This window comes from Elephas maximus, chromosome 1 (genome assembly GCF_024166365.1).
Source record: "Elephas maximus indicus isolate mEleMax1 chromosome 1, mEleMax1 primary haplotype, whole genome shotgun sequence".
In the NCBI taxonomy this organism is placed as follows: Eukaryota; Metazoa; Chordata; class Mammalia; order Proboscidea; family Elephantidae; genus Elephas; species Elephas maximus.
The window spans coordinates 20,295,396-20,307,822 of NC_064819.1; the positions used below are offsets into that span (position 1 = coordinate 20,295,396).

At 43.6% G+C, this 12,427-nt stretch overlaps 1 protein-coding gene across 1 annotated transcript in view; it reads left to right on the forward strand.

Moving 5' to 3' along the window:
- Positions 1–9,728, forward strand: part of TMEM44 (transmembrane protein 44) — a 46,615-nt gene extending 36,887 nt beyond the window's left edge. Inside the window, 3 exon segments of the mRNA XM_049879993.1 lie at positions 3,344–3,376; positions 7,415–7,490; positions 7,493–9,728. Of these exon segments, the coding sequence (XP_049735950.1) occupies positions 3,344–3,376; positions 7,415–7,490; positions 7,493–7,524 (141 nt within the window). The 3' untranslated portion in view covers positions 7,525–9,728.
- Positions 9,729–12,427: the final 2,699 nt, after the last annotated feature.

The window sequence follows — 12,427 nt, forward strand, 5'->3', positions numbered from 1 at the left end:
GCCACTGTGTTAATCCATCTTGTTGAGGGACTTCCTCTTTTTCATTGACCCTCTACTTTACCAAGCATGATGTCCTTCTCCAGGGACTCATCCCTCCTGATAACAAGTCCAAAATATGTGAGATATAGTCTCGCCATCCTTGCTTCTAAGGAGCATTCTGCCTGTACTTCTTCCAAGACAGATTTGTTCATTCTTGTGGCAGTCCGTGTTATGTTCAATATTCTTCGCCAACACCACAATTCAAAAGCGTCAGTTCTTCTTCAGTCTTCCTTTTTCATTGTCCAGCTTTCATATGCATATGAGGCGACTGAAAACACCATGGCTTGGGTCAGGCGCACCTTAGTCTTCAAGGTGACATCTTTGCTTTTTAACACTTTAAAGAGGTCTTTTGCAACAGATTTGCCCAATGCAATGCATCTTTTCATTTCTTGACTGCCGCTTCCATGGGTGTTGATTGTGGATCCAAGTAAAATGAAATCCTTGACAACTTCAATCTTTCTCCATTTATCCTGATGTTGCTTATTGGTCCAGTTGTGAGGATTTTTGTTTTCCCTATGTTGAGGGATAATTAATATTGAAGGCTCTGGTCTCAGATCTTCATCAGTAAGTGCTTCAAGTCCTCTTTACTTTAAGTAAGGTTGTGTCATCTGCATATTGCAGGTTGTTTAATGAGTTCCTCCAATTTTGATGCTGTGGTCTTCTTCATATAGTCCAGTTTCTTGGATTATTTGCTCAGCGTACAGATTGAATAAGTATGGTGAAAGGATACAGCTCTGGCGCACAACTTTCCTGATTTTAAACCATGAAGTATCCCCTTATTCTGTTCAAACGACTGCCTCTAGTCTATGTAAATTTACACATGAGCACAATTAAGTGTTCTGGAATTCCCATTCTTCAAAATGTTATCCATACTCTGTTATGATCCACAGAGTTGAATGCCTTTGCATAGTCAATAAAACACAGGTAAACATCTTTCTGGTATTCTGTGTTTTCAGCCAGGATCCATCTAACGTTAGCAATGATATCCTTCCTTCCACGTCCCCTTCTGAATCCAGCTTGAATTTCAGGCAGTTCCCGGTCGATGTAGTGCTACCATCATTTTTGAATGATCTTCAGCAAAATTTTTTTTTTAATTTATGAGTCAGAATCGCCTCGACGGCACTGGGTTGGGTTTTCAGCAAAATTTTACTTGCGTGTGATATTGATATTGTTCAATATTTTCCACGTTCTGATGGATTGCCTTTCTTTGAAATGGGCATGAATACGGACCTCTTTCAGACAGTTTACCACCAGGTAGCTGTCGTCCAAATTTCTTGGCACAGACAAGTGAGCACCTCAAGTGCTGCATCCATTTGTTGAAACATCTCAATTGGTATTCCATCAATTCCTGCAACCTTGTTTTTTGCCAAATGCCTTTAACACAGCTTGAACTTCTTCCTTCGGTACCATTGGCTCTTCATCATATGCTGCCTTCCGAAATGGTTGAATGTTGACCAATTCTTTTTGGTACAATGACTCTGTGTATTCCTTCCATCTTCTTTTGATGCTTCTTGTGTCATTCAATATTTTGCCTATAAAATCCTTCGAAATTGCAACTCGAGGCTTGAATTTTTTCTTCAGTTCTTCCTGCTTGAGTAATGCCAAGCATGTTCTTCTCTTTTGGTTTTCTAACTCCAGGTCTTTGCACATGTCATTATAATACTTTGTCTTCTCCCGCTACCCTTTGAAATCTTATGTTCAGCTCTTTGACTTCATCATTTCTTTCTTTTGCTTTACCTACTCGACATTCAACAGCAAGTTTCAGAGTGTCTTCTGACATCCATTTTGGTCTTTTCTCTTTCCTGTCTTTTTAATGACATTTTAATTTCTTCATATACGATGTCCTTGGTCATTAGTGTTCAATGGGTCAAATCTATTCTTGAGACTATCTCCAAATTCAGGTGGGATATATTCAAGGTCATATTTTGGCTTTCATGGACTTGTTTTAATTTTCTTCGGCTTCAACTTGAACTTGCATATGAGCAATTGACGGTCTGTTTTTTTTCACAGTCAGCCTCTGGCCTCGTTCCGACTGATGACATTGAACTTCTCCACCATCTATTGCCACAGATGTAGTCTATGTGATTCCTGTGTATTCCATCTGGTGAGGTCCATGTGTATAGTTGTCCTTTGTGTTGTTGAAAAAAGGTATTTCCAATGAATAGGTCATTGGTCTTGCAAAGTTCTACCATGTGATCATTGGCATCGCTTCCATTCACCGAGGCCATATTTTCCAACTAGTGATCCTTCTTCTTCGTTTCCCACTTTCACATTCCAATCACCTGTAATTATCAGTGCATCTTGATTTCATGTTCCATCGATTTTAAACTGCAGAGGTTGGTTAAAAAAAAAAAATCTTCAATCTGTTCATCTTTGGCATTAGTGGTTGGTACATAAATTTGAATAATAGTTGTATTAACCAGTCTACCTTGTGGGCATATGGCTATTATCCTATCACTGACAGTGCTGTACTTCAGAATAGATCTTAAATCTTGGCTGGTAGCATATTGGCAAGGTGAGAATTTTTTTGCATCTCTCGTCCTTAGTTTTATGGATTTGAGTTTAGTCATGTCAGCCATTTGGTTATTAAATGGGAGATGTATTATTATTACTTCTTGCCTTGGTTATCTAGTGCTGTTTAACAGAAATACCACAAATGAGTGGCTTTAGCAAACAGAAATTTATTTTCTCACAGTTAGGAGGCTAGAAGTCTAAATTCAGAGTGCTAGCTCTAGGGGAATTCTTTCTCTGTCAGCTCTGGAGGAAGGTCCTTGTCTTTTTGAGCTTTTGCTCCTGGGATCTCCCTGTGGCTTGATGTCTCTCTTCCCCCATATCTGCTTATTTTGCTTGCTTGTTTTAATCTCTTTTATATCTCAAAAGAGACTGACTTATGACACACTCTACCCTAATCCCGCCTCATTAACATAACCAAGACAACCCATTCCCAAGGGGATTATAACCACAGGCATAGAGGGTAGGATTTACAACACATATTTTTGGGAGACATAATTCAATCCATAACAATCCTAATAATAAAAAAATAATAGTTATTTTAAAATGCGTATAGATTGTAATTTTCCCAAGGACCTGCAGCCGGTCATAATTATCATAATTGCCTTTTCATCATCTAACTGCTACCTGCCTGCCTACCTGCCTGCCTGCTGAAGTCAGCCATTCCAGAGCCGCACAATAACATCTCAGGGCCTGTCTCCTGGCTAACTGGCTGGCACTGAGCTCTGCTGTGCTCCCTGATGGTGATAAAAATCTGTCCAACGATTTTTCCATCTCTGTTTTTATTCTGCAGCAGAAGTATTGGGAGGCCCTAAACTCAGAGCAGGTATGGACCATCATGATGTCTCTCTGTTCCAAGAGAGACTTCCTGTGGCTTGATTCCCGTTCCTTTTTTCCTTTGTTTGTTTGTTTGGAATCTTTTATTGTGACTTGTTCAAGACCTTGAGAAGCAATAGAGATCTTTGGAGATGACTGGGCTGTTTTACCTTTTGAAATACTGGTTTCATATTGCATGCTTTTTTTTTTTAATTTATTTTTTGTTATTGTTGTTGAGAATATACACAACAGGACATACACCAATTCAACAGCTTCCACCTGTACAATTCAGTGACATTGATTACATTCTTTGGGTTGTGCGACCATTCTCGCCTTCCTTCTCTGAGCTGTAGATGTACGTAAACTCACTGCCCCCAAGTTTCCTATCCAGTCTTTCAAATTGCTGTTGTCAGTTTGATCCCATATAGATAGATTTTCAAAGACCATCATGCTCAAGGCAGACATTCTTTACTAATTAAGCTAAACTATTTTTTTTGTTTCAAGAAGATTTCAGGGCATATATTTGGTTTAAGGTTTAAAAATTAACTCAGGGCAGTAGTTTTGGGGATTCATCCAGCCTCCATGGCTCCAGAAAGTCTAGATTCCATGAGAATTTGAATTCTGTTCCTCATTTTTCCCCCTTTTGATCAGGATTCTTCTATGGAATATTTGATTAAAATGTTCAGTAATGGTAGCCAGGCACCACCCAGTTCTTCTGGTCACATGGCAAAGAAGGCAGGAAATCAGCCACACATTCCATTTCCTCCTGGTTTTTCTGTTAATCACATTGATTAAGGGTAGCGCTGCACAGCCAATTAGTGTAATTGCTGTCATTAAGTTGTACATCTGTAAAAAGTTGAATTGGCAAAAGCCATGTGACAGATATTTTTACAAAAATGCCAAAAAAAAAAAAAAAAAAGAGCAGCTGTTGAGACTGCTTATATACAACCAAACACCTCATGAGATTTGGTTCCTTGGTTTGGAGGTTCAGGGTCAAGGTTTCAAGGGACATCTCAGTTAACTGACCTAATATTTAGTGCTTCTGTTCTACCTCCTTAGTTTATTGTGTAGTGCCTGGGCTCTTAAAAGCTTGCAAATGGCCATCTAAGGCACAACAGCTGGCCTCTGTTTGCCTGGAGTAACAGAGGAAGGAGGAGAGTCAGTTCCTCTTTTTATTAGAACCCCTGAGTGGTGGCATAGTGGTTAAGAGCTACAGCTGCTAACCAAAAGGTTGGTAGTTTGAATTCACTAGGCACTCCTTGGAAACTCTATGGGGCAGTTCTACTCTGTCCTGTAGGGTCTCTATGAGTTGGAATTGACTTGAAGGCAATAGGTTTGTTTTTGGGGATGGCTTGACCCATGCTAATTATTTTAGATAAAAAGAATGTAAAAACAAGAGGGAAGCCTGAGGGTCAGTGGACTTTTCAGAGCTCTCTCAAGTTAGAATTCTTTCTGCTTTGGGGGTGTTCAGATAAGCCCAGTCATCAAGTCGGGATTCAGAGAAGATGCATAACCCAAAGAAGAGACATGGTTTGGAACAAAAGTTATGAACAGGCTGAATAACTGCAGGGCCAGTAATGGTAGCAGTGCTGGGAGGGGCTGCAGTAGTTGCTGAAATCAGCATTCCCAAACATTGTTGTTCTGTGGCCCTGGGCAGCTGGCTGCTGTCTCCCTGCTGCCCTTGCCTCCAAGTGACAGATGAGCGCATTTTATGACAACCTATGGCTGTCATCTCCCAGGATTGTTTCTGATAAAAGAGTAGATCATCTTTTCTCCAGTTGTCTTTATGTCTGGACGCCAGCAATGCTTTTAATAACTTCACATGAAGTTTTAAAACACATTATTCTGGGGATTCGGAACAAAGAGATTTAAAATGTTTTGTGAAGCGTAAACCACTTCAAATAGCTTGCTTGATTAGGGTGGCAGGTGTTTCTGTTTGCAAGCAGCTGAATTGGGTAGGACTAGAAGGATCACTCTTAGGCAGCCACGTGGGGAGCTAGAGCAGTGGTTCTCAAACATCAGGATATCGAGGAATCACACTGATCATTAGGATGGCATGCTTCGTTCTGTTACACACAAGGTCGCCATGAGTCAGAGCCAACTCCATGGCAACAAGCAGCAACAACAGGAGTCGTCCTAGGAGCCTGTTAAAATGCCAAACCTTAGGTTCCCACCCACAGATAGGGGCTAGGGGGGGCTCCTGGCATCGGCCTTTCTAAGGAGCAGCCTGGGTGCTTCTAGTGTGGTTGGTCCAGGGCACCGTCCTAGAATTGTGATCTAGAATGCCACCTTCAGCTTCGAAACAGCATTCCTCAAAACGCACACTGTCTGTCCTCAGAGAACAAGACAGGCCCCTAGTTTTGCCACTGGGCAAGTTGAGTCACGTAGGCTGAGGAGCCAGACCAGCCTTCTTACTTGGAATCTTTGATAATGTCAGGAAGGAATTTGGTGAGAGGTGTCCAGCAAGATCAGCCACGACAAGCAGATGAGAAGTTAGCCCCAGAACTGGCTGGCACAGCCCGGAACAGGTACAGGGGGCCGCTGAGCTGCTGGACCAAATCAGCTCATTTCCTGGCCTGCAGGCTCACTGGGGATGAGGCAGCCTTTTAAACAGATGCATTTTTTATTCACTAAGTAGTAGAACTCAGTTATCAGTAAATTGCTATCAATTTAGTAGCAGAACTCAGTTATCAGTAAATTGAGTTTGTTTTGGGTTCAGAATTTGTGTTTTATAACTGACATGGTGTGGGTGTTACTGGTGGGTGGCCCAGGGAGCCCTGAAGACCTTATCTGGGACCTCTAATGACTGGACTGTTTCATTCAGCTTAAGTTTGAGCAGCTGGTGAAGCGGATCTTGGAGTACATGTCCACGCCCAGGTCTGTTTTCTTGCCCAGACAGATCCTTCTGTTGTGGCCCAGGTTGACATATTTTACACAGCTTTTGCTCATTGTTTCCTGGATCTTTCGATATTGTCAGATGTGACCTTGTAACTCAGAATCATCAGTCATAGAAACTCAGAAATGGAAGCAACTTACTACCTAGTTGCTGATCCAGTGCCACAACTTACACACGGGGAAACTGAGGCCCAAGGGATTGAAAGGTTGCAGTGTAAGCTAGTGGCAGAAGGAGACTTGAGCCCAATCCTCACTTGCCTCCATGGCTGGAATTCCAAAGGAAACACGAAGGATCCCCTTGACCGCAGGTAAAGTTCTCTCTCGCCCGCCATATTGGAACAATAGGAAGATTCTGCAAACAGCTTCATCAGTGCTCATGTGCCCACATTTTTTAACTTTCTACTCTTATCCCTACAAATTTTGATTTTTCACACTCATCTGAGTCACAGCAATGAAATATTCACTGGCACTGACCACAACTCTGAATTAGGTTTTCAGTGTTCATTTTTGACATGTCTGCCCAACAGGGATGGATTAGCCAATAAGCAAGATATACATGGGATTACTTGTGCTTACTTACTGATCTATAATAGTGCACAATTACATCTGGTTTTCAGCACGTCAGTAGACAAGGAAGACACCCAGAGAAAGGCCTGAGCTGTCTGTGCTCAGCTGCAGAGGCATGGCATAGGTAGTACAAAGAAGCAGGGTGAGAACTCAGCAGGATAAAGCAATCAAGGGAGGCTTCCTAGAGGAAGAGGCACTTGTCTGAGCCATAAAGAACAGTTGAGTTTGCCTAATCTTTTCCAGGAGTGAGTTAGGCAGAGAGGAGGGACTTCTCAGGATAAAAGGAACATGACTCAGTCCCACTAGAGAAGGACTTGGTGGAGGCAGGGAACAGTGGGAAAACAGGGTAGGAAGGAAAGTGGGGCTGGTCTGCTCCATGTGGCTCTTCATTAATTCTTTGAATTTAAAGTTACAGTTGCCTCCTTATGTCCTAGAAACATAGGCCTAGTTAACCTGTCCTTACCTGTTTGTCCATGTTTGTACCTGGGCCAAAAGAGCCAGGATTGAAGCTGTTGTTTGGGGGTGGGGATTGTAAGACATGGGAAAGGTCCATTCTATGAAGGTACTGTTTGTCTTTTCTTCACAGTGGGACCCTGAAGATGTTAACCTTGAAAGGAACAAAGACAACATGGAGATGCCCAGATCCCAGGTCCATAGGGGCTCCATGAGCCAGTGGACTTGACCTCTGATGATTAACACCTTCTGGAGCCAGCCCATCAGCACAGAGCTCAAGGTCAGGCATTTGTCAGGAACGGAGCAGGGAGCAACCTGCAGTGGCACTGTAGCAGGAATTTAAGCTGCTGGAAGGGCTTCTCAGGAGAGTGAGGAACGAAGAGCTCTCACTGAGCTTGGCTGGTCTGCATCATGGCTCAAAGCAGAGCCAAGACTCTGGGTCCTGTGGACAGACCTGGATATACTAAATTTGTTCTGAAGATTCTGAAGTTCACAGACCACTCTTGCATTGTAAAGATAAATCTTCATCTCAAGGACACTGGACCCTCTTTTCCTTTTTTCTCTGTAGACTGAAGCATATCCTGAATACCTGCTTGTGCCAGGCATGAGTTCATCTAGCAAATCTAGTGTGTATCTCAGCAAAGCCCCATTCCACAAAACCTGGCTAATTGAAGAGATGAGAGGGGTAGGTCCTTGTGCTGGGGCCTGGGCATGTACCCAGCAACCCTCTACTGGAAGTTGTAGTTAGGACTGCTTTGATCAACCAAGGGTTTCTGAGGTCACTGGTGTTGCAAGGGTAAGCAGGCCAATTGCTCTAGGTACCAGGACTTTCTCCAATCTGCCTGGGGTGTGTGCTGGGATAGGGTTTGCAGGTGAAGGGTACTGTATGCTTCAGAAGGTAACTGAAAGCATGCAGAGGGTAAGAGATATAGTGGGAGGTTAAGTTCAAGCACAGCATCCCCATCTTAGGATTGTTATTTTGATAGTGTGACCATGGGTGAGGGGAAGGGTGGAGGGAATGGGGCTAAGGTGAGAAGAAACACTGGAGTGATTAAATCTTTATTGAATGAATTAAAGTATCTCACTGTGGAGCACAGTAATAAGTCTAAATCCCAGCAAAGTCATAGAAGTCAGCCACAAGGAGAATTGGGAAAAAGAAACACAGTTCTGGTTCTAGCTGGCCCACATCAGCCTGTGTGACTCAGCTGTAGCTGCCTACTTTCTCCTAAGGGGAGCGCAAGTCCCAGTAGCATGAAGAAGGGACTGCCAACTGCTTTGGTCCCTGGTTGTCCTGTAAAAGGAAGCATCCTAAGTCAACTTGGTTCTGTGATCTTAATCATCGAAGCTGTACTTCAAGGGAAGAGGAAGATTTGGCTGGGCCAGAGGAAGGAGAAGGGCATTCTAATAGATAAAATGGCTTAGAGGGTTGGAGGCAGAGAAGGGTGGAATCTAGCCAGGGAAGGAAGAATCTGATGTGGCTGGAGAGGGTGGTGCTGTAGGGGATGGAGGAGAGGCAAAGAGCCAGGCTGTGGAGGCTAGGGAGTTGGTGCTTAACTCTGTGGCCAACGTAGCTGTAGAAGAACTGGACTAGAAGGAGACTGACTTGTCTCAGGTAGGCCACAGCTGATAGATGAGTTCTTCACCCCTGTGGCCACAGTTTTTCAGGAAGTAGAAGTACAGTCATGGGTTCAGAATGAACATGGGGACAGGGTATGTTTAATCTAAAGGGTATTCAAAGGCAACATCAGGGCGGGAGGGCTCATCCCACCTTTAGGAAAGCAGAAGGCATGGATTGACATCTCTGGAGTTAACCTTTGACACATCTGCCTCCCTCAAGGGGAGGATGGAACAAGCTCCCTGGGACACTGCATTTGTTGGATCCTGATAAGAATAGCCATTCACACAAGACCATCTTGCTGACTTTGAGCAGCGCAACTACTTGAGTCCCAGATACTGTCTCCTTAGATTCCATCCTTCCAGCCTCCTCCCTTCACCAACCAGTTCCTATCCTCCCGGTCCCAGCTTGTCTCAAAGCTGAGTCCCAAGTCTCTTCATCCAGAGTGGATCATCAAACTGGGGGTTTGGGGAGCAAAGTTTGACCTCATTGTTTAATTAGAATCGACCCATAAGCAAAGCTCTGGAACTCTGGAGCCTTTGTGAAGAGCTATCAACCAGGATGCCTTTCTCCTAGTAGGAGTCCTTGCCCTGGGCCTGTTTCAGCTTTAGCTGTTAATCAGGCTGGGAGGGCAATAGGAGTCCACTGAGCAGTGCAAGGGGTCACCTATTCTGGGGAGGGCCTGGGGAGCACTCATCTGGAGATAAGATGGTACAATATAGTCTTGGTTGTGCTTCCTTTTATCTTCCTGGTTTGGGGTATGTTACCTAACCTTTCTGAAATCCTGAGGCAAACTAAGAATAATACCTAGAAAACTTACTGTGAAACTATGTGATACATATGAAAGTACATAACAAAATATTCAACTCAAGGTAGACTTCAGAGATTAGTTTTCTTCTTCCCTCTACTTAGTCACAGTATTGCCACATTTACACTAAAAGATAGTGACCAATTCAAAGAATCAGACCCACAGATGGTTGGATCCTGACAGAAGTGGCCATTCACATAAGATCATTAAATGGAGGGGACACCAGAGGTTTGAATCCCCTTGTTAACTCCAATTAAGTGATTATCCAGTCCTTAAGCTTTTCCACAGAAAGGGATTTCCCCATCTCCTAAAGAAGTCTGTATCATTTAAGGAGAGCTCTGATCAATAACATTTCCTTAAAAGCCTGTTTGGGTACTTCAGAATGCTAACGAGATTTACGAGCATCATCTCATGACACACGCCCATCATGATTGTTTCAGTGGGGTATGAGACCCTCTGTAAGGAGGCACTGGGCCAAGGTCCAGCTCCCAGGTCTGCCACTGAACTCAGTGTGATCTCTGTCAAGTTATTTGCCTTTTTGGGTTAGTCTCATCTGTAAAATGAAAGGCCAGATTTCTTTTCTTGTTTCCCTTTTATGACTATGCCAGTGAATTTCTGCTTCTGTGACATCTTTATAAACTCTCAAGAGAGATTATATTAGGACAAACTTAAGATGTACCTTGAAAATAGTTTTCACTATATAATACACAGTTCTTTATTTGGATTTTGCTATCCATTTAAGACATTTTAGAAAATATAAAAATCACTTTTGACTAAGAACCCAACTTGCTGTGACAGGAAGAGACCACAGCATTAGACATTTTAAAATGTTGCAGATTCCCTCCAGTTCTGAGGAAACCCTGGTGGCACAGTGGTTAAGTGCTATGGTTGCTAACCGAAAAGTCAGCAGTTCAAATCTACCAGGTGCTCCTTGGAAACCCTAAGGGGCAGTTCTTTGTCCTACAGGGTCACTATGAGTTGGAATCGACTCAACGTTTCCAAAGTTGGTGATCCTGGCCACTTCCCTCACTTCGTTCATTAATACTGACAGGCTTTTTTACTGGCAGTTTATTTTGGCCAAGCCTCATTCCTTGCTAAACCATCTCGGACAGAGAAGGGCATGAAAAATATTTTCTACTGTGCAAGAGAGAATCTGGGTCAATCACTAAGGAAAAGGACAGTGGGGTCTTAGGAATGTCTCAAAATAATTCTCCAACACTTCGGATATCCTCTCCACGTCTTTTTCTGTGCCTTCTTGATCATCCTCTTTCACATTTTCCAATTATGCAAGTACAGCCCTACTTTCTTCGACTTGATTTTACAGTCGACGCTTTGGCAAAGGAGGTTCTGTCTTGAAAGAACCCAAGACGGAGTGCAAAGTTGAGGAAGATGTCTCCTCAAGAAGTCTGCACATGCCTGCCGGGTATAATTCCAAAGGCCATCAGGTTAGAAGGGCCGTCTTAGAGAAGAAATTCAAGGAATGGTGCTAGATCCAATGATTCAGAGTACATTTGTTTTTTCTTTAACTCTGAAAGCCGAACAAGGCACCGAGCATCCAGGGCTGCTTTTGAGCGGGACACTTCATTAAACAGCGCGCTGACTTCTTCAATTAGTCTGTCGCTTGGCGAACTCAACATAATTCCGTTGGAAACTTTCCATGAGCTGCCAGTATTGGCGGCTCGTCCCTCGTCCTCAGCGGTGATGGCAGCGGGCTTGGTCCCTCTCCGCGGTCACTGACACCACACCCTCTTCAATACCCAGAGTCATCCTAGGTCGTCCCGGCGGGATATTAAGTAGCCTCCTAGAGCCGCGGGGGAACCCCGCCGTCCAAACTGCTGAGAATTAAACCCCAGCTCTCAGAGAAGCCACAGCGCTCCATTACCTTAACCTCCACCGTCCAGGTACTTCCGGGAAGCACCGGGCAGCTGAGCGCATGCGCACTTCTCAGCTGCCCTCTCGCGAGCAGCGCGAGTCGCGCTCACCGCCTCCAACCCCTCGGGGAAGGCCGATTCGCCGCCGTTACTTCCGGGTTTCCCGGAAGCTGCACGTGGCTGCCCGGTAGTCTCCGTTTTTCAAGGGTGGTTTTCTTAAGGCGATTTTTTACGGGTGTTTTTTTACGGTTCGTAGCGCAACAGCCTCTTTGGTGTACTGTAGACCGTTCTCTTCTTTGTTTTTAAATGCATTACAGGTATTTGTTGAGGTAAAAATATTGCAGATACAGCTGGAGGAACCCCGAGACATGACTCCCCGACACTCAGCCAACTGGGAACTGCAGCCACTCCCAAGGCCCACCTTTCGGACAAAGAGGACCTGGGGGTGAAAGAGGGAGAGTGCTGTCACATGGTGGGGTTTGCAGTAGATGTTACAAAATAATATGTGTAATATATGTGTGTAAATTTTTTAACAAGAAAGTAACAAGCTGTAAACTTTCACCTAAAGCACAATAAAATAAATTAAAAAAAATAGTGCAGGTGTGTGGTTTAGAAAAGATAATTATACCGAAAGGTTTACGAGGATAAACATTACCCTTTTCCTCCTCTCCGCCCTCAACAGTCCCGCTTCTCAGCAGCTTTTTTTTTTTTTTTTTTTGAGGCAGCCAATTTTAACTGTTTAGTTTTAGGTTTCTTCATTAGGTTTGATACCAAACATGTTTTCCAGGCATAACGTTAAAATATTTTACCTTTTTTTTTTTTTTTCCTTTAACAAAAGCACTGAGCACACGC